Here is a 27,529-nt window from a genome sequence, read left to right on the forward strand (position 1 = left end):
ACCGCTTTTGATATTCACTGGTTTAGCAACCTGCCGAAAAATCAGGTGCCCGAAAATTCAAAAGAGCACCAGACAAGTCAGCGATCGATCCCCCAATGCCCAAACTTGTAACTCTTATACCTAGTTTTGCAAAAGAGCCTTTTTTACTACCATGAGAACCTACTTGACACTCGATATGCTGAACGAAGGTCTCTTTTGTGTCCTCGACGGACCATTCTTGAATTAAACCGATTAACGATATTGTGTGCGAGCAAACCCCGTTTATGACCCATCGGTTCTATTCACTTGAACTGATTCAATATGAATGTTGTTTTTTTTCTGCCGTTCCTCGTGTGTTTAATGACCGAATTTTATTTGTCGTGAAAAGATGGAAATTCTAACGTGTCGGTTTTCAACTTTTCGGATTGTTTGGGTGTCGAGTTACTTACGGCGTGAGAGTGTAGGTGTAACTGTAGATATGAAGAAGCGCAAGAATTCATGTAGGATCAGGTGAAACATTTTTTTTGTATTCATCCTCTTGAACTGAGCAACCAAAAAGTTTTGGTTCAATGAATTGCCTTTGTGACAGAATTGGTAAAAAACAGTGTTTACTTTTGGGAGTATTTGTAACTCTGATCAGATGGTGAAGATTTGTGCAAATGAAAAATTATCACCGAATACTCCATGTTCAATGCACCAAATATAATCAGGAAAAGTAAAAAAAAACATAGAAATTGGTCCCAACAAATGTGGCTTAGTGCAGCCCGTTTTCCTGTTGCAACTAAATATAGAGTAGTTTTTGTCCCAAATTGCCCATTTTTTAACCGTAAATCAAAACTCCAATTAACATCTTTGATTGACTTTCAACCTCTGCTACCAAAAATGACAATTATTCCCACTAAATTTTTAACTCTATCAGTTTGGGCGCCAAGCTTTACTACGATTTGTCGAAATAATCCGTCACCTTTTGGGCGCAAAAGTTGAAAATAATGAACATTTTTACATGCATTTTAACCATAAAACCGACAAAAGTGACAATAGTGGAAATAATTGGCACTTTATGCTTTAGTCACTGATGAAAAAACTTTTGCGAGAAATCACTTTTTACCATACATTTTCAACAGTAAAACTGATAAAAGCGTCTATGAACAGGGACAATTATTTTGACAAAAACAATTATATTTTCGGCAGTAAAACTTCAAAACTGGTAAACAATGTTTACTCCAGAGGCAAGATCAGCAAAAAAAATCACATTCTGACGGGCATAGTTTTTCACTTTTTGTTGGTAAAACTCGAAATTTTGGAGCCAAAACTGATAATCATTAGCACTAAATCTAGATTTCTTACACTTTTGGTGTTGCAAAGGATTGCCAATTTAGCAGCATTTAGAACAGCAAAAATTGTATTTATAAAAAGAAAACCTTAACAATTTAGTGGGAACAATAGAAACGTTTTGGTAACAAAACTTCTAAGCTTTTGATTAACGTTGAGGTTTCGACCGATAATATAACATAGTCATTGTGTGAGATCAAAACATTTTTCCAGGYAATTTAAACRGTCACTTCAAKATTTCAATTAAATCAAATTTGTTTGGTATTTTTGTGGAAATAAACCAACGATTTAATGAGAACTATTGTTACTTTTGGGAATTACAAATGCGACTRMTTTTKCAACTAAAAAGCACAACTATTTCCTAAAAATTTTCGATTCTATCAGTTTTGTCAGCAWAACTTGAAATCTAGTGCRGATAGAACAGCAAAAATTGCGTTTYCTCGAAGAAAACACCATCGTTTTAGTGGGAGTAATTKACTTGAAAGAAGATRTTTTAATGATTCGGGCTGAGGTCMATTTAAGAAAAAAACCTGKTTTAAATGCAGTKYTAACAGGAAAATTTGCAAATGTTATYATGCTTTTWTTTAACGAAAATGGCAATTATTYGCTCTAAATCTTCAAGTCAACTCCTAGAAAACAAGCAAACCATATCCAATCTAAGAGAGCTTAGAGCAGAAAAACTGTRTTTTTAGGAAGGAGAACACCAACGATTTATTCGATTKATTAAACTTTATTCAGCTGAACAAAAACAACCAAACCGTCGTTGGAAAAACAGTAGTTTTGAWAAAATCCTCATTTAAATGCATTTTAGCCGTAAAACGGGGAAATTCCTCAACCATTAAGACAARACAAGCATCCAAWAGCACTAATTTTCATTTAGAAGCTCAAAATGACARTAATCAGTTTCCCATATGATTTTAATTGTCTGGTCTATTGGTGGCAAAGCYYYAAAGTTATTAAGCAAAAAAATGGCAATTAAGTCCTTCAAAAAATATAAATATAAATAAACKTATGAAGTTGCAATAATTAATCGAATACACAAGCAGCACACAGAAGTTTTGTAGCAGAATGCATCGAAAAAGGTTTAGAAAAAACCAAATAAGTCAATAGAAATATAGTTTCAACCCCAAAAATTGTAAGGAAAATCGATTCTTTGGGGAAAAATCCAGCTCAAAAGCCTAACTATTAGCTCTGTGACTCCAGTTACGTAATATCCCAATAAAGCTGTAGAAGACATATCGGTTTTTCGGACCGCCCAGGTGAAAACCCTCGGTTTGCTACAATTGTTTCCTAGAAAATTCCCTCGAAAATCAAAAGATTAGGACAGACAATGCGAGTGTGACGTTGAGAATTATGTCGCACATTCACGCCTGCAACCTACAACTCACAAAGAATCGGTAGCATTTGTGAACAATTAAGATCAATGAGTTTTTGTGTCCATTTAGTAGTCACATGGGGAGTTTTAATGCCGAAGCTAATTGAAACGTCCGTCCAATTATATTTTTCTTTTTCGCCTTTTCTAATGGCGCTCTCACGTTGCGCTCATTTCCTACCTTTACCAGCTACTATTTCGCCTGATTTTGCTCGCATTTAAATGTAGACTTTGTAGACATACAGATCAAAAAACTAATCTTTCGCAAACATGGCTTGAACTAGTGAGATTTTCCGCTTTTTAGACTATTGTGGAAAAGAGTTTCTTGAACCAGTCCGCCTRAAATCCCGAAAAACTCACCAACTGTAGTTCAGTAGCCTGACAAAAAGCTTGGAGGCGCTTTTTTGGCCAAAAGCCTATTTTGCTTCGGAAATTTCKCGACTATTTCCCAAACCGTGCGTTGAAAGAGATCCGTTACAAATTRTATATATTCTTCTTGCTGACCAGCGCCCAACCTTTTTTCTTGTGTGACACGCCGCGTTGTACAGCGGCAGTCTTCATCAGTTCACTGTGTCCGAAAATTTATGGCCTGAAAAAAATCGGCCAGAAAATCGGATGATTTACAGCTGGGGGTGCTTTCCTGACACGCACATAAGGGCTTTCTAAGCAGCGTTGATGGTCTGCGCCTTGTCGGTATGTTCTTCTTGTTTTCAAATGTATTTAATTACACAAGGACCGCTACTATTGACCATTCGGAGCCATCGGCTCTTATTTCACTAGCCATCCGCATTGATGACTTTCGGCTTTGCATAAAGGGATTTATTGAATAATTCTTGTAGTCAACCGGATGGTCAAGTGGAATGTTTGCTAATTTTAGTGGTTAGAAAAGCTAAAGAAAATGTTCAATTCGTGTTTGTACGTAGCCGAACTTATATAATTAGAGTTTTTTGCAAAAATGTGTTTTTTAGCTTTGACTGATATTTTTTTGCTTTACTTTTTATTCAAAAGCGCTCTATTTTGTAGAGTTTTACTTAAAAATACTGACGATCTGGAGATCGTTTACGCGAAAAATTACAAGATAAATGTGTAGCTTTGTAAAAATTTTACGAAAACTTTTTTCAGCATCGAATTCGGGACAAAGACGAAAATAAATTCCTCCCGTTTTTCCCGAAAACCATTAAGCTTTTCTCCAAAACCAACCTAAAACTAAACATTTTTAATCGAAAACGCAGACAACAATAATTTTCTGATGATTTTCTTCTTTTCTGACAATAATGGGGTCTTTTTGGACAAAATGTAAATGAAGATTGTTACAAAATTCGCCGCATTCATCGGTTTGCAGGGAACTTTAGAAAACCCATTCCAGCTTCGAATTTGGCACAAAAAGCAAATAATTTTATTTTTTTTTTGCCTAAAGAGCAAAAGTTATTATTTGGAAAATTCTCCGCCCTCATCGCTCTGAAGATTTTTAAAGTTTATTTAAATTTTCAGGACATTCCAGTTTTAAAAAAGCTTCTTTTAAGCAAATCTTTCTACCCAAAAAATTGCATTGTTTTTTAGTTTTACTTAAAATGCTGACAATCTTCAGGTAATTTCTGTAAAAAATTGTAAGATAAATTTTATTGGAACATTGGCCTCTTAACAGCATTGCAAACATTTTTGGAAAACTTTTTTAAGCTTCGAATTATGGACAAAACCCTAATAATTATTTCTGGGTCCAAAAATATTTCGCCGAACTGCAAAAGCGAAAGTTTATAATCATTTATTGGGAAAACTCTTGGAAACTGGAAAACTTCACTTTTAGGTCAATATTTCTAAACAACACTGTCTCTAAACAGAAAAACCGCGTTTTTCTTGACGTTTTACTGTAAAATACTGGCAAACTGATTTGTTTATGCAAAAAAATTAAGAGATGGATTTTACAAGAAAACTCGTCGACTTTCTTTGAACCCCGTTCTGTTGCTGTGAAAATCTATATGAGTTTTTTAGTTGTTTGAACAAAGTAATAAAGTAAAACAATAAAATATGGTTTTCGGTCCTTATATAAGTACCCTTAAACGCGTTTGTTTGCATTATTATACAATCGTAGTTAATATCATCATAAAGTAACTCGGAAGCTATCACAGATACGAAAACAATACCAAAGGCAAAAAATCTTGCACATTTTATTGAGAAATGAAATTTAAGAGAATAAAATAAATTGGACTGGAAACATTGACCATAAACCTAGCAAAAAGTACATCCTGTAGATTATGGCAAGCATTGAGCATTACTAATATAATCACGAATAACCACCCATAATGAGCTAGTAAAAGTTTCAAATTTGTAGACAAAACCAAAAAAACTTTTTACATCCTGTATTTTGTAAAAGAAGCCTGTGTTGACTCTGTATATGCACATTTGTCGTTTCGCCTAATCTCAGTTCACGTTATATTCCATTTTAACTTCACCAAAACAAAAAATAAACTTAAAAGTCCCTAACTAACTCGCCTTAAGTGCAAAAAACTTAATTGCAATCAAACTGAAGAACATCAAGAAAGCACTGTGTATTTTCCAAATGGTGCGTTATGTTCATTGGAAGTAAATCACTGCGTTTGGGCTGTTTTTCCTTTAATTACTCCAGACAACAGATTACCAGAAAATTAATCTGCCCATATTTTTTTTCGATCCAAAATGCAGCTCTATCATTAAATCACGCATTCGCTTCAAAGCTCAGTTCTTAGCCGCCAAATAGAGCCAGGTCCGCTCATTTTCCATCCTAATCATTCTTCGGGGGTCACGTAGTAATTAGAAGCTTCTTTTTGGGCTTATTTATATGGACCAGAGCAGATAGTTTTAATTATAGGTTGCAGATATTGTTTTAGAAACTGTATGATATATTATAAGGCAGATACGTCTCGTGCAAATGATCGAAACCGGCTCAAGCTTAATACCTATGTTTAGCTGATATTAAGGCTCTGTGTCAACTCGGGGATTTTCCCGTGAGATTTTTTAACATAGGTGCAATGCTCTGGATTCAAGGGCCTAATTAGCAGAAGAGAAATTTTCTGCAGCCCTAATTTTGTTTCCAAAATAGTGCTGTTTTGTTTAATTAAAACACCCAACATATGGGTTAAACGCGGCTCGTTTGAAACGCGACTTCGATACGAAAGGAAGGTAAATAGATCGGCCTTAATTCCAATTCAACGGTCGGAAATTCATCTCGTTAAAGACTTTGGCTGCCTCTTCGGCCCCTTTTCCTCCTAGAGGGTTGTCTTTCCCACCCTTAGGGGAGAGGCGCACAGCATCGCGCGCAGTCACGCCTCCTAAAGACCATCATCATCAGTAGAAAATACCGACACCGGTCCCAATCTCAGTTATTAGTGAACCATGCGGGAACATAGATAAGAAGGAGAAGAAGTTGAGTGTTGAACTATGGTGGCCCCTCAAACAGTGCAGCATCTTGACAACACGATCGCAGCGCAATCGCAGGTGCGTGTCTTTAATGATAGTGTTCGCGATTAGGTGCCCCTTAATCATTATTTTATACGAATTTACTACGGAGGTTTCTTCCGCCTTTAGGCTACCAGGTGAACTTGGTTTAGTGGGTGCGAACATTCATTTGCCCCAATTTTTTTAAGTCGACTATTTGCGTTTAGTTCCGTCGATCTTGGCCAAAGTGAACCAATTTTTAACCTTACTGTAAAGCTGTATTTCTTCTTCGTGTGAGTGCGTGTGTGTGTTAAAAAATTATAAGAAAAAATGATATATTTTTTCAATTAAGGAACTTGACGCTGTTTTGGACTATGGATCTTACTAATCGTTCGCATTAATTAGCCATCCAAATCTCGATATGGAATTCTGACTACTTTAATACTGACTACAATTTAATTAAATGAGTTCTCCGACTTCTAAAATCTTGAAAATTCTGACAGACTCTGAAGATGCACGTCAGTCGTGCGTGCGAAACGTCAGGCGATTCTTTTCCTCAGTGGTACAATTGCGTGAAGACATCGATTTTCAGGGCAGCATTGATTTATTTGACAAAATCGTATTTTTTTTTGGATTTCACTGAAATTCTTAGGACGTTCAAACCGACAAGTTGCTTATAGATGACGAAAATTCGGCTTCTGAGGCTCAATAGAAAGTTCATTAAAAAAGGGCATGTAATTGTGTGAAAAAAAATTAATAATTTACTCACATTTTATTGACATTTTTATGGTCTTTAGACCGACAACTTTCTTATACCTGGCGGAAATTTTGAGTTGCTAGTAAACTTCGATGAGAATTTGGCATTTTTTAATGAAGGGCTTGTAATAACGCGGGAAAAAAATCAGCCAAGCATTGATTTGGCTCACAAAAATGAGTGTTTGCTCACATTTTGTTGAAATATTCGAATTGTTTCAGTGGAACTTTATCCATCAATGACGAAAATATTAAGTTGTTACTTACACTCAGTGAGAAGTTGTAATTTATTAAAAAAGGGTGTGCGATAAAATTCACGTTCAGCCCAGCATTGATTTGGCTGAAAAATCAAATTTTCCCACATTCTTTTCGAAATTTACCTTTAGAAAAAAACTATGAAAATCTGCATGCCTTTTAACGGAGAATTGGGTCAATTTCTTGTTTATATTTTTATTATTTCTTTCTGTGAAAACTATAGAATACTAAGACAGGGCTGGAATTGGCTTCAGACATTGTTTGTCCGATTGTATACATTTTATCAAATTTTATTAAATTAAAACAAAAAACGGAATCTGGGTTTTTGGCTATCGCTTCTTCACTGACATGCTCGTTTAAATATTTGATATTGCGCAACAAATCGACCCTTTATCGGTTACAAAGCTTAATAAAATAAAAAATATAAAATCAAGCAAAAATTATCTCTCAAGATCCGCAAGAAATTAACTATTCAAACAACCGATTTCGAAATTTAATTGACAAATTTAAAGCCAAGATGAACTAAGAATTTGTTTTGAAAACTTCGAAAACCGTTACAGACATTTTCAATGCGATCTTTATTTACAGCTTGGAGCTTGGCCTATTTTTGTTTAGTTTTTTATTGCTTCCTTTTATGTAGACCGTAGAAAATTAAGATTTCGCTTCAGAGATTGATTTTTCGTTTGTTTGCATTTATGAAATTAAATATTTATTGGTTGTTTGTGAACAGATTTAGATACGTTGTAAACCCAGTTCCATGATCTACAAAAAGCTTAACAATTTTACACAAACCCGCAAAAAATCAAGTACTTATTCAAACTACTGATTTTGAAATTATATTAAAACATTTAAAGCCAATTGAAATAATTAGAAATTATTTTGGAAACTTGAAAATCTACATATATTTTTAGGTACCTATACAGAACTGGGTTAATTTCTTCTTTAGATTTTATTGTTTTCGCTTTTAGAAATTAAAAAGTAAAAAGATTCAGAGAACAAAAATTCACTTCAGATATAGTTTTTCCGTTTGCAGGTATTGATCAAATTTTATTTAAAAAAAGGAAAATGGCCTTTAAGCTATCGCTTAAAAGATCTAAAATTACGCAAGAAATCAACCATTTATCAGTCGCTTGTGAACAGATTTCGGTACTTTGAAAACCCAACTCGATGATCTTCAAACGCTTGACCAACTTAAAAGATTTAAAAACAATCAACGATATTAAATTAAAATATGCCAAATTTTGCACAGTTCACAATGAAGTTCAATATTCACTTAATTTCGAATAATTAACTTAACTATGTTCAACAGGGTTTAATGTCTGGCAATTAAGTGTTTCGACTCACTTTGAATCTAAAGCGGAAATCTGGACATAAATTGCGCGATTTTGAGGGAGAACAACAATTAAATATTTCGTGCGATTTTCATTCCTATCTATTTGCGTCATTTTGCTCCTATAATTATGCGTCTGTTACTGTGTGATTCAAATAATCGACTTGAGCATTAATTTGTGTTATAATTCAACATTTAGAAGCTTAAAGAAAATAAAAATCGTGTCTTTACAGAAGTTGCTGGTGTTTAAAAACACCCAGTTTGACAACATTAGTTCCTTTAGGATTCTATTAGTTCAGATTTACATACTTGGTTAGACTGTTGGTTGAATCGAGAAAAATTTCGGCAAATTCGCAAAAACATGGAGTTGTACAAGAATCAATCAACTTATTACCGAATCCAACAGCTAGCAGTGTTCATAAAAAAATTAAACGCCATTGACCATAAAAATGCTTCGTTCAACCTAATTTAGCTGACTAAAGCCATATTTTGAATTTATGTTAAACTTTTAAGGCCGGAATCAAATTAAAATAGAGAAAGTTCATTAAAAATCTGAGGTAATAAAAATCTTGATTCAAACCAAAACCAACAAATAATTGTCTGTTATACTGGCGGGTTTGGGATTGCATAGAAACTCCTATTACTTTATAAAAATGCCCGACGTTTATTCAGTTTTAGAAATAAATTAATCCAGTCCCAAACCCGCTATTGGAACAACCATGTAAGTTTTCTTTGCATCTTCATTGTTCTTTGGGGATGCTTAGGCCCCTACCCGATCGAACCAGAGACGTTTTTCCTACAACATTCACTCTTTTTTGCAGATATCGACACCAATCAGCCTTTTTGCCCCCACTTGTGATAGAATGTACTCGGGCAGCTACACTCAGCTGTCGCCCACTAGCACCACGTCTTCAAGCAGCGACAACTACGCAACCCAAGTGCCTCTGGAGACCTTAAGGAGCCCCCTGGACTATTCGCCGCATTACCAGAACCCCTACCCGCCCCGATACAGCAACTGTTTCTACACACACTCTCCACCCTCTGCCGATATTGCTACCAGTGGCTATCAGCCGCATCAGAATCAAATCTATTCACCCTGGGGCCAGCCCAGCTACATGAACCCATTTGGAAGCTCGCCCAACATCATCAATCGGCCTACGATAGGAGTGAACTTCCCCAGCTACACCGGTAAAGCTAGGCGCTGTATTAAGTGCCAATGTCCCAACTGTATTGATGAGGAGAATGGGATCAAGAAGCCGTCCTCGAAGAAAGTGCACATTTGCCACTATGCAGGCTGTGATAAGGTTTATGGCAAAACGTCGCATCTTCAAGCCCACTTGAGGTGGCATTCGGGCGAAAGGCCGTATGCCTGCCATTGGATGTTCTGCGGAAAGCGCTTTACTCGATCTGATGAGCTTCAGAGGCATATGCGGACCCATACTGGGGAAAAGCGGTTTTCCTGCACGGTTTGCTCCAAGCGCTTTATGCGATCGGACCATTTGGCCAAGCACAAAAAAACCCACAAGAATCCCAAGAAAAGCGAAGAACCAGCCAAGGAGCCGAAGGAGAAACCTGCGACTGTTAAACCTCCAGATTCAAGACTGGCCGAGAACGTGCCTACTACTCAAACAACACCAGCCAATGTGCCTGCTCAAGTTACGCGTGTTGCGGACAATTTCAATCACACGTCGAACATGTTTCCCTCCAACTATCCGTCAGTGCGATTTCATCAGAACTTACCATCAACTTACAATATGGTGCCGCATGGAAGCAACCTGAGCGACTACAGTCCTCAACTGTATTCAGCACATAATCAGTATTTCTCGGATTACGCCTATATGTAGAACCCGTTTGGACTGTTTTAGCGGATATGTGCCATAAAATTGTACATTGTTTATTTTTGCAAGCCCTGTTGACTTTAGGCTTAATTGTGTTCGTACTATATTTGTAAAATACATTGAAAAACAGAAATAAATCTTCTAATTTTCATAGAAATTACCCAGTGTTTTCCTAGATTCCATTTGAACTTTCAGCTGCTTGCAACTCTTGAAAGGCACGTTCCAATCAAATGTAAAGCCGATAAATCCTCACTGCCAACGCCAAAATATCACGATTTTTATGTGTCGCTTCGGCAAACTTGCAGACAATTAGTCAGCAATTCAAAAGCCTTTTAAAAGAGCTTTCATTATTAAATTAAACCTACAATTCAAATCCGACAAAATCAAGTCTTGGCTGGTGCTGCACCTAATGGAAACAATTCCAAACTAGAATGTAGCCAAGCGACAAGCAGATGGAGCCAGCATAAGAAATAATTGAGGGTGCTATTAAATGGGCGGGTTTTACGGATGCATGGCCGCCCTGATAGAGGAGGGCAACGAAAGAAAATAAGACAAAAAAGGCAAATTATAGTGTAATATTATGTATGCGCGGTGGGGTACACACAGCAGTGAAAAAGCTAGTTGGATTTAAGTCAGTTTCAATCAAAACACATGAATGTATGCCACTTTTCCGCAATTGTTACAATCAATGCTTCAAACAGTTGAAAGGTCCCGTTTAATCACTGCGTTTAGTGGTCGGGTTGCACGTTGGTGGCGCTACCTACGCGGGTGTTGTGTTGATTTGATTTTTGGACACTGTGTAGAGTGGTAGGGCCCAAAGGGATTTTACTGTCCGAGGATCGAAAGGAAACTGTCCAACATGGACCGGCAGGAGAGGGAGAAGGGACGCGGGTCTCCGGAATTATTAGCCGTAAGTCGTTGGAGCATTCTTGAGCTTAGGAAACATCAAAATGCACATACTTTTACACCCCCGTGCGGGTTTATGGCCCATTCCTCTCTAATTAATACGTGCATTCAAAAATTATTAAAAAAATGTATAGTTTGGCCATATATTGCATGGTGGAGCAACAACAATCATTCCTACCTGAAAAATCCGGCCATTCACACTTTAACTCAAGTCTTCCCAATATTCATAACAAACACTCCGTTTACACAAGAGTTGTGCTCGATAGTCACTAATTAAAATCCTGCTATTTTGGTCTAGCTAAATATCACTACCGTGAAAAAGCATCTAGGCTTAATTTACCTTGAAATTAAATCGTCGACTCAAGCCTCAAAGAGAAAAACACAAGATTTTTATTTTCATATCTCAACTTTTTCAAGTCATGGACAGTCTTGCATCAACATAATTAACACACTCTACATTACATTGCTCTTCTACACTGCGCCGCAAATTTAACGCATATTTTCCAAATTTCCTAGCTTTTGACTGTGAAGATTTCCTCAGTTGGTCAGCGGATTTGAATAATTTTTTGTCGAGTCAAAGTTCTGTTCTTGCACAAAATTTACGCTGTTAGATAAGCAAACAGATGAACTATTGTTCAGGGCGTTTAAAGACTGTCATGGTTTTTTTGATCAAAAATTGAAACATTCCGCCGATATCCGATCTTAGCCTGATGTCTTCAGAGTAATTTGAATCTTGAATCGTCTGTTTGTCCTGAGCCATTCGAGAGATTTTCAATTTTTATGGCCGGTCACATTTTCCGCTCTAAATTTAGGTACTTATTTATTTAGCCCAGAATACATTTTAAATACCTATTTGTAAAATCCACAGCGAGAAATCAGTCGCTGTTCCCGGACCGGTACAGACAGCTTATAAATCTAGTATAAAAATATACACATATTATACGGACTGTATACAACTCAACGACCCTTGAAAAGCTCTTATTCCTAGTTTTCCTTAAACTGATGAGAGAAAATTCATGTTTCAATGACTCATAGGTATGCAAAAATTTGGTTCAGATCCACTGGTCTTTCTAGAGTAAAGGAGCTATTTTTGTTTACTATTTTTAGTAGTTTGTTTCGAAGCGCTTGCAATAAAAGCCATACTGTTCACTTGATAATAAATCATAGATTGGAGGAATTCAGGGAGTCCTGACTATTTTAATTTATATTTCTTATTTTGACTTATTCTCCTGACTGCGTGTAATTGTTATTATAATCAAAATTAATTCCGGGGTTTCAGTCATTTATTGTCTCTATTTATCAATTATAATTAAATGAAATAAACATAGAATATTTATTTTATCAATTATAATTAAATGAAATAAACATAGAATATTAACTAACACCCGGTATATTGAAGAATTTTGCAAACCAAAAATAATATCCTCAAAATACAAAGAAAAATAGCTGAAAGTAAAAGAAATCAATATAAACAGTATTTTATTCGCCTTGTGTCCAAAATGGACAAAATTAATACTCCAAATGTATGCCAAGGCTTAAAGCAACAACAACTCTACACATGTAAGTAAAAATATTTAAGAATCTGAACGAAGAATTCTAGTCGCTTCCCAGACTTGATTGTCCTGACTTGACCTGTTAGGCTTAATTAATTTTAGAATGTTTTAAAGTATTGCAATTGTGATGTGTGATATGATGAGGCTGTTGACGAACTGTGGTTGTTTTTTAAATTAATGAATTTTTTTTAATTATATGATTAATTAGAAAAATTTTAATTTAAAATTTACAGTTAATTTAGAAAAACTGATGATGATGGAAAAATACACCGAAACGTATTTTAATTGATAAATAGAGACAATAAATGACTGAAACCCAGGAATTAATTTTGGTTTGGAATTGAAACACAGTCAGGAAAGTATATACATTGTTATTATATTTTTTCTTTCCTGGATTTTAGTCATAATGTGAAATAAAAATGTTCATTTCGTTTATTTCATAATACGTTTCGACGAGAAAACAGCGCCATCATCAGATTAAAACTCAAAACAAACCCATAGTTGGGAACCATTTGATTCTTTATAGGCTTTGCTTCAAAACTTCACATTTGAGTTTGAAGACAGCAAACCCATAAAGAATGAAATGTTTCCCAATTTTGGGTTTGTTTTGAATTTGAATCTGATGATGGCGCTATTGTCCCGTCGAAACGTAATATGAAATAAACGATATGAACATTTGTATTTCACATTTTGACTGAAACCTAGGAAAGAAAAAATATAGTGATTTATATATTTTATAATTTTTGTATTAACATAATTTTTAATGTGTTGTGTTGGCTGATATGCGATTGTGAAGGAGTTTTAGGTCTTTGATACCTGATGATGGTTATAAAATAAATGAACTGAAACGCCTAGTTTTGAAAATAAGTGTTAGTGCACTTTAACCAGCTTCTCATTTACCCATAATGAACCGCTACCTCCGATTTATACGAAATATTGTTAAATAAATGACTTAATAGATGTACAATATACGTTTTCAACATTTTCAAGGTTTGAGTGTTGATAATATCCACATTCACGATATCCACAATTTCATATTCAAAATAGTATTGGCAATTTCCACATAATCAGTTGGTCTTTCACTTAAATTAGTTCCAATTTCACAAAAGTAATTGTTTTTAATAAAATAACAAAGAAATTTCGTGCGGAAAATGCGCCGACCGGCCAAAAAAGTTATATCTCTTGAATGGCTCAGGATAAACAGACGATTAAAGATCGAAATTGCTCAGAAGATACGAGGTTACAAACGTGTGTATTTTTTCTGTCTATTTACCTGCGGACGTATTTAAACTTTGACCAAGGAAACATGACACTATTTAAACACCCTGGACTACTGGACTAAATGTTTATTACATTTTTTTGCTTATCTTAGAACTAACATTTTGTTCAATAATAGAGCTATCATATATGTATATGAAATTGAGAAAATGTTAACAGTCAAGGGTACGGAATATTTAAATTTTGCGTTAAATTCTCGGCGCAGTTAAAATCACACTGTGCACATAAGAAGCAAGTGAAAGATTGGTCCTAATTTAGAAGAATTTTTATCAAGTTGTGCGTTTTCAGCTCAAACTGGTACTTATCTATTTTTTTCAATAGGCAGATTAATACCGCTTGTTACAAACTACCCACTTTGGTCAGCGCATTTTCAAATATTTGCTTAGAGTTGGAAAGACTTGAACGTAATAATTCAAATTTTCTAAGCATGGAAGAACATGTCATAGAAGAACTTCGATTAACGTTCAAAAATATCTCTACTATCCTGCAAACTTGGTGTATGAAACTAACAAGTTGAACAAAGATTGATCAATCAACACTGTGATTACTGAAAGAGTAACGATTAGTCACAAATTCGGCAAAATAACGCCAATCACCACCTATACTCTTCCGCATATTTACACGATGAATTTCCCAGTAGTTGAAGCAAAAAGTCATTTAAAACCCTTTAGAGCCCTAGTGTGGTAACAATCAACATTACGCCTCTCAGGAAGGTCGATAGTCAGATCAATAACACGCCAGCGTGTAAAGTGCGGATCAAGTTAACTAAGCGAAAATGCAAATTGATATGCGGCAATAATTCATTGATATAAGAATTTGTAAAGCAATTATGCGCAACAAGGCACTCTTTAATAAATAATTAATTATTGCATGTAATCTATTAAGGCGCTCTGTGCTCGGGCAGTAGTAATCGGGTTCTCACTGCTGCCATTTTCGTGAGTTATTTTATATGCGGGTTTCGATACTTCATTGTTAATTAATTGTTGAACAATGTCCACTTGATACCAGAGTCTCTAGAAAATTTCAAAGCAGATAAATGTCCAGATTCCTTCGCAAATTCTAGACGAGAAAACCAGGAGCCTGAACTGCGAAATAAATATATGAGTTATGTGAATTTGAAGAAGTGCGACTTTGAGCTCCCTCCAATAGACCTACAAAAAAGTGAGTAGTCGAGTCGTTTGTGAGTGTTGTGATTCGTCGTCTTCGCATGCAGGAAGTTGGGGATTTTTATGAGCCAATAGGCATTCGCTGGAAAATAATGTTTTACTGACGTTTTACCAGCACCAATTGCTTACATCCTCAGAGGTGCTTTACAACCTTCAATGTACAGGGTAAGCTTTCGAGCGCAGTACTCCTGACTTGTCCTGGAGGAAGTTTTTTTCGGGGCGGTCAAAAGCCTCAAAAACTAATCAGTTTACGTTTCACATGCAATTTTTATACAGATAATCCAGTTGCAAACGCCACCTCAACTTTAACACTGCAATACAAACTGCGCTCGTGTTTATTTCAAGTCGCACTCACTAACCCTCAAAAAAATGTGAGTGGCTGATCCTTTTGTGAGTGTTGTGATTCACGGTCGTCGCATGCAGGCAGCAGGCCGTGACTCTGTGGGGTTTCAACGCTACCGCTACGATGTTCCATTGTCAATTAAACCACGAAATAATCGATCATGTTTATTGGATTAATGAAATATATGAGGGCCAATGATGCCTTGAAAGCCGTCCACTGTTCGATGTTTGTGTTGCAGCGTCCACTACACTCATCTGGACCGGACGATGATTTCTCGCCGAAGAGATTTTGAGTGATTTATTCGATGGAAGGTTTATGAAAGGACACTTTCTCTATTACGAACCCTCATTGATCGAGGGTTGGATCGAGCTATTTAAATATGAAGTTTCGTTTGATTCAACAATCGCATCTCAACTAATGTATATTTCCATAAAATATGAACAAATTGAGTGAGTTCTATGGGCTTAATTTGAATGAAAAAGCAATTTTCGTTATTCAAAGGCAATTTTTATGGGATCTGGAAAATGATGGGATCATAAACTACGTAATTCCGTTGGAACTATCCCAGTTCATAAGAGAGGCGCACATTTAAATGGTAAATCAGCAAAACGGGTAAAATCGTCTATAAAGAGCCCCGTCCGTAGAGATTTCTCATCCGGTTTGAGCCTGACAAAGTGTTCCAGACCATTTCCCGCACATTAAACGGGAATCGTGCTGACCCGGAAATTGGTCTCTGAATACTAAAAATAACGTTCGCAAAAACCCAGGATAAATGATTTCGTATCACTTAAGAACATTATGTACAATCGTTTTATTAAATAGGGAGACGAGAACTTTTTTGGTGACATTTCAGAGATAATTTTGGGCCATTTATGCACAAAAATATAAGCCGCAACCACCAAAAAGCCGGCGTTCAGACAAAGGCTCAATTTATCTATCTAATTAAGACTTAATTTTATGGAAAACAGGAAGCATCAAAGCAGACTGTAGTAGTTTTTTCAACGCGAACTTGTGTTGCATCCATTTACATGGGCTGGAAATGTGAGCAGCGAACAGAAGAACGAAAAGTACGAAAAATGGAAATACACCACTGTGAGGGTCAGATAAAGATAAGCAAAAATCGGACAAGATGGTCTTAAGAAAAATTTTCAAAGAAATGAATCGATATGATGGACATCAAAATTTCAAAAGAACTAATAATTTGGCATCTAGTACGTTGAAGTGAAAACAGTTTTAAACAAATTTAAAAATGTTTTTCTGCTTCTGGGTATCCATACGGCAACCTTAAAGAAAATTTGCCAAACGATGAATTATGGACATCAAAATGTCAGGCGAACCAATAATTTGGAATCTGATACGTGGAAGAACAAGAAGAAAATAAAAATTAGTTGAACAAAACGTTTCTACGTCTACGGTATTGTGAAAATTATGGGTAAACTACAAATAATTCTCTTTACAAAAAAAACTTTAAAATAAATCTCCAAAAACATGAGGACAAATAATTTGGAAACATTAGTTTAACAATACGTTTCTTCGTCTAGGTATAAAAATTACGCGAAAACTACAAATGTTACAAATAAAACTAGAACTCGTCCAAAAAGATCAAACTTATTCAATGAGAAACTTCAAATTAATCACATTTTATATTTTTGATATACAAAAATTATTAAATTAAAATTAAATTAAAATGCTTCTGTGTTAAAAAGTTCTGTGTAGAAATTGCGTCAATTCAATCAAACGTTAACAATTGCGAGAGTAACCAACAGAGTGTGAGAGAAACAAATAGAAAAGAACAAAGCTAATGTGGCTTAGTCTAGGAAATTAGAATGGGAGGAATTATGGATTTGCGTCAAAAGAGGACTTTTGTACATGTTTGCAATCGAGCTGAACTTCTGATAAGCGTAAAGAGTCCGGTCTTGTAGCCTTCGTGACTTTAGCCACGAAAATTATCAAGATAGTAAATGCAGTTGAAACAAAAATACTTCTCATCAACATCAAAACAATTCCACAATTAAAGATAGAGAGAATAGAATAAACAAAATAATCCGTACTACTACATTCAGCATTCAGCATTAAGCAGTTCAGAAGAGTAATAATTAATCGAAAAATGTAATATTTGCGCTTTGGGAATGAAAACCATTTAATGTGTTTGTTGTGACGAGCCCTGCGGGCACGACACTGATTGAGAGGCAAAAGCGATTGGCAATTTTAGAAATTTTTTTGAGTCCACACAGCATCGTTCCCGAAGAGCTCGGCGCAACTTCGACATCTGAGACTCTTTAATGTGCTGGCTGTTTTATGAAGACGCTTTTTCCTTATCTAAAGTATCCTCCTAAGAAATCATCGCAGTTTTCCATCCATCATAAACTTGTAGATTCCTCAGTTCTTGCACAAAACGCACCGAAAATCAAGATACATTTTAAAACGTTTTCTTTAGCACTAGCGCAGTTTATACTCAGCTATTTTCAGCTCTAAGACGCCACAAAACTGTACACGCTCATAACCTTGCTGATAAGGATAATTGCGCATTTTTTACAAAGACAATTAAAGCAAAAATGTGATAAACATTATTCATCCACTAATGTAATTCAATTTTCATGGCAATTTTCCCCCCCATTACCATGTTTGATAATATTCCCCACACGAAATACTTTAACACTATTATACTGGGGCTGGTTTGCAGCTAAACTACATTATTATTAATTATTTTTATCCCTTTCATTTGTCATTTCACCCGAAACCTCTATTTTGGGGGTAATAAATTACTCGTGCTCGGACACCTGGACGTGCATTAACACTAACCCTCTCATATGGAAGAAAAAACAATAAATGAGTGGTAAGCAACCACTATTTAAAACTATATTAAGCATAGGAGGCAGGAAGGATTTTTCTACGGGGAATCGAAATAGCTGCGGGCTAAACAGCGACTGACAGATAGATTTCGAAAATCACAGGCCTGTGAAAAATACCATGCAATTAACCGGACGTTTGATAAGTTAACTGCACCTTTTCTGATCTACAACTGCCACCAATAAAGTGTCTAGTTATATTGGTTTCAGATTCAAAATTGAATCTGCATTATTAATTGGTATTTTTCCAAATGGAAATCACAATAATTTTTATGACCATTCTGAGCATAATAAATAAAGCAATAAGGCAGCAATAAAATAGGCGTAGTAATAATGGTTAGCACATGGGCTGAGTATCCGGCGTCCTAAATGGGTAAAAAACCTCTCGATTTTATCCCTAATATGACTCGTTAAAAAGCATCTGATGGACCAGTGAATCACGATTATACAAAATTTGATCGATTAAAGATTATCGTTCTGATTATTATCGATAATTAGCTCCACCTTGAACTTAGATTAGAAAACGCGTTCCGCCATTAAATGTGTTTTTCAATCAACTTCTTATAGGGCTTCAGCATCATCAGATAAATGACTCATTTTAGAGCTTTTAGGCTATTTAGACTCGTTTTTTTACTTGTGAGTTTGATGTGGCAAAAAACACGCTTCAGGCTATGGCTAAAATCAGTCTAGTCATCGGTGTTGTCCAAAACGGGGCCAAATTTCGCCTAGATTAAACGCATTAATGTTACCAGTTTGCGAACAGAAGTTACGAGAATACGAGGAAATTATTTAAAACATTTTTTTAAGAAACTTTATAGAAGATATCAACAGCTGCAAATGGAAGTTCAACTTTGATATTAATTATTATTTCACAATGGTCCCATGATTGATGGGTAGCCTATTAAGAAACGCAAGCATTGGAAAATAAAGATTTTTACTTCACATTATGAACATTTTTTATGTTAAAAAAGTGCTCTTCTACAGTTTTTCGATGAAAATTCACAGCAACAGCAATGTTTTTGTCATTATCAAGAAGCCAGCTTTTGTGAAGATCAAAAAGGATTTGTCATAGTGCGACTTAATTCGAAGCTTTTTCACAAAATCACCAAAAGTGTTTTCCGCTTGCTGATTACTTCTTCATCTTTCTTCTTCTTCACTTACCGTGCGTTTAGCCATAACTTTTCATTGGAGGTATTGTTTAAATCCCTCGAATTTACCCGGTACCTAAATCTAAGTCATTTTAACTTAGGCTTTTGATATTTAATAAGCAAAAGGTTTTTACCTAATGTTAATGAGGCCGATGACCTTGAAAAACATTGTTGCCGAATTTCTGATCTAGTTTTTTGCAAATATCTCAGCTTTTGATAAACATTAATGTTGGTTACTGTTTTTACTGGACTCCCTAAACATTTCCAAGGGAGACGCCACCCCTTATGAGCCAAGTGGGCTAAATGATATGGAGATCGAACACTCCTAAGGGCTATAAAAAGGCGCAAACTTTTTCCGGTAAACTGGACGCTATTTGACTGCAAACAAGCAAAGGAAAGCATGATTATTTCTGACACATCCTTCACATTTGAACAAGTGATAATTCTAGTGATGATGCGGACAGGAAGTACAATTGGGCTGAAAATCAATTTATCGTGCTGTAGGAATCCGCGGAAATCCGTATAATTATGTAAATACATATCTCGTCTCTAAAGAGCTACGCATTGTTGAATCAGGCAAATTGAATGGCAATGATTAAAGTGAATTTGCAGTTTCTGCAAATAGATTTAGTAATCCGTTGAGGTACGGCAAGGGGTAATCGAGCCAGAAATTGATCACATAACAAGATTCCTTGGCGTGATCGAGTGCTAGGCACAACGAGATATCGCAAATTACATATACACATCGAGCTGCAGAGAATAATTTACACATTCTGATTGCCACTACAGTTAGATGGAATTATGCTATAGTAACATTTTAACTTCCGAGCCTGCAACCTATCATTTGCTACTCGTACCTGATTTGCCCAGATCGGTTTAATAGGAATCCGAAGATATTCAGGGTAATTGCCAATATCGAGCTAGTTCAGCAGTAGGCAGCTTTAATTGTCGCAGGAATCCACTTGATCGCCAATTCTAATTCTGGGCGGTATGGATGTTTAACCAACACTTGAAAGCTGTTTTTGTAGGTATAAAGTGAATGTTTAAAGTTGAAAGCGAGGTGAACTTTGTAAATTGAACTCCTCTAAAACGTGCCAATATGCTTGCTTCTTACTATTGTCGCAAGTTCTTCAGCCAAAAAGTTCTTTGGAAGTTCGAAGTTCGTTCGCCATGAATGGAACATTCAGTGGCATTATTTTTTCTGGATTTTTGCATCGGTTTTCTCAATAAAGCATATTACATGCGGAGCCTTTTTTCGATCACGTTTTTTTTATCAATTTCAAGGACTGTAGGTAAATATTTCGAAAGCTTCCTCACGTTCCATGCATAAGAGTCCGTAATGCGATTCCCACATGAGCGTACAGAAGGAATAACATCTCGGAAATTCGAAATTTCAAGAATACAAAACACTCTTTTCTGTTTAAGGATCTAATTTTTCGGAACCTCAAAAAGCTCCGAATTCACGTTAAATTTGCAGCCGAAGTATATTGTTGCTGCAACTTGCAGCATTTTCGCTGTACACAAGTTGACTCTTTAAATTTGTGTGCTCGCTTACAACTTGCTTTGATTATGTTCAAAATCAAATTTCTGAATGTTTTTATATTGACTCTGTTTTTCTCTTTCTTATTGTACCACCATTCCACACATAAGAACAAGAGTGAGGAACTTCGAATAGTTTTGACCCAGAAAGCGAAATTTGAATATCAGACACTTAGGTGCAAGATTTGCCAAAATTACATGTTTCCTTCCCACTTTTGCTCATTTTTCGGAAGCGAAATGAGCAAGAACGCTCAGTTTTACATCATTCCAGAGAGAACTAAATGACCTTTTCAATCATGACAAATGTTTGCAGTTTTCTCAAAAAAGCCTTGATTGCAAGAATTTTTTAATTAGCGTTTTTTTTTGGAGTTGCAAAATCGACTCAAACATGACGCTCCATTTTTCGATGTTTTTCAAGCCACATTTGAGCCAAAGAATTCGCGCTGGCATCGTTGGATAGAGAATTGAAAATTCGATGCAGTCGAACAACATCAGTGAGGAAATTCGAATAGTTTTGACCCAGAAAGCGAAATTTGAATATCAGACACTTATGCCAAATTACATGTTCTCCGACAGGTTTCTGCCCATTTCTCAGATGCAAAATGAGCGAAAACGCTGATTTTTACATCATTTCAGAGAGAACTAAATGTTCTTTTTAGAAAGTGAATCATCGATAAATAAATCTTGGCATATTTCTCAAAAAAGTCTTGATTCCAAATTTTTTTAAATTTGCGTGGTTTTTTTTTTGAGTGTCAAAATTGCAACTAGTGTTTTTTACTGTTTCCGTTTTAGCAATTAAGTATTTTTTTCCAGCCTTCGTTCTTGCTTAGTTTGAACATTTTGGCGTTCGAAGTGAATGTTTTGGCTTTTATTTTCATTACCTTCGCTGTTTGAAACACGCTTAGTTTTTCTTTGAAACATCTTTTTCTGCATTTCTTCAGTATTTCTTGATTTAGTTAAATTTGCTACTGTTCCATTTGACTGATTGCCCTTGGTGGTTTCTTTGCTCAGTCCAGCTGCTTGCAAAACAAGTCCACTTCTTCGTATGAGCATAGCGAGTAATTGGTTTTTTCCTTAAGATAAACTAAGCTTTTTCTTAACATTCAATGGAAATATATATTTTTTATTAGAAAAATGGTGTAAATAATAACGACCTACCAGGTGAGTACGAGAAACAAAACATACATCCAACAAAGACACACATTATACCAAAAAATCGACAATTTAGATTCCGAGACGAAACAGAAATGAAAAACATCGGACAAGATTCAGGCTCAATTCTCTCACCATTTCCACTAACTACCAGATCGAATTTCATGCACAAACAAGCTTATTAAATTTACACGGTCGGCTATGATATGTAAATCCGACATTGTGCACTTAATTTGTATTCAGCATCTTAATTGCTAAATTATTGTTATTATCCTCATAGAGTGTAAAATATTTTGGCATTTTATGAAATTAATGGGCGCCTTATAAATCGCTACTCAACATTAACTAATTCGGTTTAATGATACAACATTTAGCGAAATTGCAGGTTCGCGTTATTTGGTAAGTACCTACCTACCTACCTACCTACATACCAAGTGTGGGCAACTTTGTGTGTAATAGAATGCGACTTTTTGTAATTTAACCGTTAAATGTTATTAAATATAGTTTATTTGTGTTACTGTTTTTCTGTTTATTTTGAGATCATAAATAGAAATGCTCTAAATAATTGGGGCTGGTGCAGAGTCTCCCAAGGGTAGACTAAAGTAAGTTTACGCTTCACCGGAATTATTTGTTTGTAAACATTTATCATTATAAGAGTGCCCAAAAATTTACGGCTCTCATGAATGGAGCAAATGAATTGGCTTGAAATCTAGCGTATTTTATTACGCAGTTTCTTGGGTGCGTTTTTTCTTAAAATATCTATAATTCTTTTACGATTTACAGTCATGACAAAGTGTTAATTAAGTGAAAGCAGACAATAGCATGAGAAGCAAATTTACAAATATTATTTAGGTTTACATTACGGAAACCTCACGATCATTAAATCAAAGACTTAAATTAAAATAGATTCATTTACCAACTGAGCTTTTCTCTTACGCTGCTGATCTTATGCTGATGCAGTGATCACTTATCAATTCCTAAGCTCCAGCTAAATTCTATCCATACACCTAAAATTCGAGGTAAAAGAGCCAACCACAACGGTTTATAAGAGAAAAAATAGCAGTATATTTTTAAGAGCCTTAAAACTCAAAAAAACTGCAATTGAAACATCGAGTGGCAACAATGCAGAAGAGAATTATGTGCATCCGATGCACCATCAAAAGCGACATCAGCATATTTTTGAGCAATTTTCTCCGAACATCCTATAATTACACCCCCGACTGGCGACTCGGATGATAATTTGGCCTAAGGGCGCACCTTTGATACCCTCCACCATGTCAATTACCCTATTGACAGGGCTCGGCGTCACACGCTGATTATTCGACTTAATCTGCACACTTTGAACCCATCCAATTGCTTGGAAGCAGCACCGAACACTACGCTAATTTCGAAACGTGAAAATTATCAGTCGCAGCGTCGGTTGGCCGAATTCAATACTTTTGCGTTTCGTATTTCCAGAATGTCTTTTCCAATTTACACAGTCTTAAAATCGAACAGAATCCTGCTGCTTCCAACTGGATCTACCCGCTTATCCAGCACTGTCTTTGTGGACAATTCAGGGAAAAAATCAGTAAATGCCGGAGAAGCTCTCCGAGCCTTCGTCTTCTTTTCGCCGTTTGACTGATGTAACCGAGGCACTTAGAGTCATTATCTTTTGTTTCTCCCTTTGCAGTCGTCTTTGCTGAATAAGCACTTAAATGGCAAATTGGATGAGTTGACCGACAGAAAATTCCGTTTTAGTGGTTTTGTACACCATTAAATTCATACTTAACGTAATGCGGGGCTTGCTTGGAGATGCATCAATTGCAGTTCATCTACCACGTTGTAAAATGCGTGAAAATCTGCTTTAATAAGCGTTTTCATCTTCATTTCACTTACAGACGGATTCCTCAATTGGGAGTTTTGATGTATTAATGGCTACCAATAATTACATGTCCTTTGTACTAAGTATAGATTATTGATAGGATCTTTGCTGCTGTAAAGTATCAAGTCACCAGTCAAGCAATTGGAGTTTTTCTCAACGCAAATAGCACTAAAGCATCAAAAACGGCCCCATTAAGGCAGCACTGATTGAGCCAATTGCTGGACTTATCCGGGGTTTTCGAAAACGAGTCCAGACATATTTAGGTGTGCAATTTATTAATTCGCACCAAATTGTGGTAAATGGATAAACGATGGAAGTTTCCCCCGTTTGTTGAAGGTAAAGCACGCAAAATTGTGGTCGAAAACCGCCAACACGTTGCCATATGCCGTGCCAATAATTTCCTTCGGGTACCGAAAATCGTTACTTGGAACAAGGAGTTTTAAATCGTCAGATTGTTTAAGCAAATAGTCGCTTGAAAAGAGCGATTGCTGGCAATTGGTGAGATTTCGGGCTTTTAGGTCGGTCGTGGAAAATTATTTCTTCCTGGCGTTTCGCCAGCACGAGTGGCTTGCATTTTCAGAGATTTTGGGGTTGCTTAGCTCACAATTTGCTGAATAGCAAGTGGGTACACAACTACCTCAACAAAATACGTCAACTTCTAGAAGATATTCAGCAGACAAAACTGATGTTTCTAAATGTTGCTTTGTAACTCATGCATGCCGCGTTGTGGTGACGTTTCAATGTATTTTCTCAGAACGTTTTGCACAAAATTTGTTTTTTCAGACATTTTGTTTGATTGGAAAGGTAAAAAGGTCCTTTGCCCTGTTCGACGCCAGGCAATTTTCATTTTAATCTGATTAATCTGGTCGGCGAAAAGACAAAGGTTTGAGAACTGAGAGGCCGAAAAATATTCAAATCCACTACTAATATCCCCATTTGTAATTAGGCGAGTCAGGGGCGGGCCGAGCGCGTTTAGCCGTCGGCGTGGCGCCCCGGCTTCTGATTTACCTGCTCCAAATCGATTTCACACGTTGTCCAATCGGGGAAACGTCTTTTTAACTTCACGCCGCATTAAAACACACCATACACTACTTAGTGTTAGTATACTACAGTCGTTTTCACGGTTTCCTACCTGAAAAAATGCCCATTAAGGCGGGCTGCGTAAGTTTTATCTATTGGTTATTGCCCAAACATTTCCGGTGGTAAAATCTCACTTTGGAGGCTTTGTTTCTCAAAACGCCCAACATGGAATTTATCACATTTTGGTATGCAGCAGTACACACTAAAAATTTGGAGGTGGCTCATTCTGAAGAATCACCCGGTATTTTCAAGTGCAGGATTTTCTTCCTAGTTTCACCACATTTCCTCAAATTTGGGCTTTAAAAGAAAATTGTTGCCTATAACAGCATTTAGACTTTTTTTATCCATTGACCTCCACTTTCCTATGAAATTTTGGGCGAAAAAATTAAAAGTTTACAAGCGAGTTTTTCGACTGGCTTTTGACCCAAGGAGCTTCCGCATTATGCAAATTTACCGGGTTTGTGGCATTTGGGGAGATTTGATTTTTTCTAAAACATCACCATTCACATTATGAAATTTCCGGCAAAAGAGTTGAGTTTTTTACTGGTATTCGCATAAGCAGCTTCCGAATTATGGAAATTCACCTGGTTTGAGGCATTTGGAGAGCATTTTTTCGAAAACATTGACCTACCTCCACCTTAAGAAATTGTGGACAAAAAAATTAAAATTTGACACGCGAGGTTTCTTACTGATTTCGACCTAAGAATATTCCGAATAATGCACATTTATCGGGTTTGGGGCATTGAGAGAGATTTGATTTTTTGGAAAACATCGACCTCCACCCTCATGAAATTTTGGACAAAAAATAAAACTTTGACATGCGAGTTTTTCCACTGCTTTCCATCTAAGGAGCTTCCGAAATATGCAAATTTACCGGGTTTGGGGCATTTGGAGAGATTTTTCGAAAACGTTGGCATGCACATTATGAAATTCGCAGCAAAAAAGTTGAGTTGTTTCTGATATCCACTTGAAGATATTTTTTTTCTAAAACATTGACCTCCCCCTTAAGAAATTGTGGGCAAAAAAATTAAAATTTCACATGCTAGGTTTCTTACTGCTTTGGACCTAAGAATCTTCCAAATAATCCACACTAATCGGGTTTGGGGAATTTGGAGAGATTTGATTTTTTGGAAAACATCGACGTTCACTCTTATGAATTTTGGACAATAAAATAAAAATTTCACATGAGAGTTTTTTGACTGCTTTCCACCTAAGGAGCTTCCGAAATATGCAAATTTACCGGGTTTGGGGCATTTGGAGAGATTTGATTTGTTCGAAAACATTGGCATGCACATTATGAAATTTACGGCAAAAAAGTTGAGTTTATTCTGGAATCCACATAAGGAGCTTCCGAAATATGCAAATTTACCGGGTTTGGGGCATTTGGAGAGATTTGATTTGTTCGAAAAAATTGGCATGCACATTATGAAATTTACGGCAAAAAAGTTGAGTTTATTCTGGAATCCACATAAGGAGCTTCCGAATCATAAAAGTGTACCAGGCTTGGGGCACTTGAAGAGATTTTTGTCTCGAAAACATTGACCTCCACCTTAAGAAATTCTGGGCAAAAAAATAAAAATTTCACATGCGAGGTTTCTTACTGCTTTCGACCTAAGAATCTTACAAATAATGCACATTCAGCGGGTTTGGGGAATTTGGAGAGATTTGATTTTTTGGAAAACATCGACCTCCACCCTCATAAATTTTGGACAAAAAAAATAAAATTTCAAATGCGAGTTTTTTGACTGCTTTCGACCTGAGGAGCTTCCGAAATATGCAAATTTACCGGGTTTGGGGCATTTGGAGAGATTTTAGTTTTTCGAAAACATTGGCATGCACATTATGAAATTTGCGGCAACAAAGTTGAGTTTTTTCGGGAATCCACATAAGGAGCTTCCGAATTATAAAAAACTGCCAGGTTTGGGGCATTTGGAGATATTTTTTTTCGAAAACATTTACTTCCACCTTAAAAAATTGTGGACAAAAGAAATAAAATTTGTCATGTGAGGTTTCTTACTGCTTTCGACCTAAGAATCTTCCAAATAATGCACATTCATCGGGTTGGGGGCATTTAGAGAGATTTTATTTTTTGGAAAACATCGACCTCCACCCTCATGAAATTTTGGACAAAAAAATAAAAATTTTACATGCGAGTTTTTTGACTGCTTTCCCCCTAAGGAGCTTCCCAAATATGCAAATTTACCGGGTTTGGGGTATTTGGAGAGACTGAATTTTTTCGAAAACATTGGCATGCACATTATGAAATTTGCGGCAAAAAAGTTGAGTTTTTTCTGGTATCCACATAAGGAGCTTCCGAATTCTAAAAATTTACCAGGTTTGGTGCACTTGGAGAGATTTGTTTTCGAAAACATTGACTACCA

At 36.1% G+C, this 27,529-nt stretch overlaps 2 protein-coding genes across 2 annotated transcripts in view; both read left to right on the top strand.

The window, feature by feature from the left end:
• The window catches only part of LOC125504578 (zinc finger protein 432-like), a 17,196-nt gene extending 6,782 nt beyond the window's left edge, over window positions 1-10,414 (top strand). Inside the window, exons 4-5 of the mRNA XM_048666786.1 lie at window positions 8,136-8,248; window positions 9,254-10,414. Coding sequence (XP_048522743.1) covers window positions 8,136-8,248; window positions 9,254-10,276 — 1,136 coding nt within the window. The 3' untranslated portion in view covers window positions 10,277-10,414. The remainder of the gene's footprint in view (window positions 1-8,135; window positions 8,249-9,253) is intronic.
• A 463-nt stretch (window positions 10,415-10,877) lies between these two features.
• The window catches only part of LOC109535232 (transcription factor Sp9), an 81,347-nt gene continuing 64,695 nt past the window's right edge, over window positions 10,878-27,529 (top strand). Inside the window, exon 1 of the mRNA XM_019901114.2 lies at window positions 10,878-11,180. Coding sequence (XP_019756673.1) covers window positions 11,130-11,180 — 51 coding nt within the window. The 5' untranslated portion in view covers window positions 10,878-11,129. The remainder of the gene's footprint in view (window positions 11,181-27,529) is intronic.

The sequence above is a fragment of the Dendroctonus ponderosae genome, unplaced genomic scaffold, assembly GCF_020466585.1.
Source record: "Dendroctonus ponderosae isolate FM_Combo_2020 unplaced genomic scaffold, Dpon_F_20191213v2 Dpon_F_20191213_5, whole genome shotgun sequence".
NCBI lineage: Eukaryota > Metazoa > Arthropoda > Insecta > Coleoptera > Curculionidae > Dendroctonus > Dendroctonus ponderosae.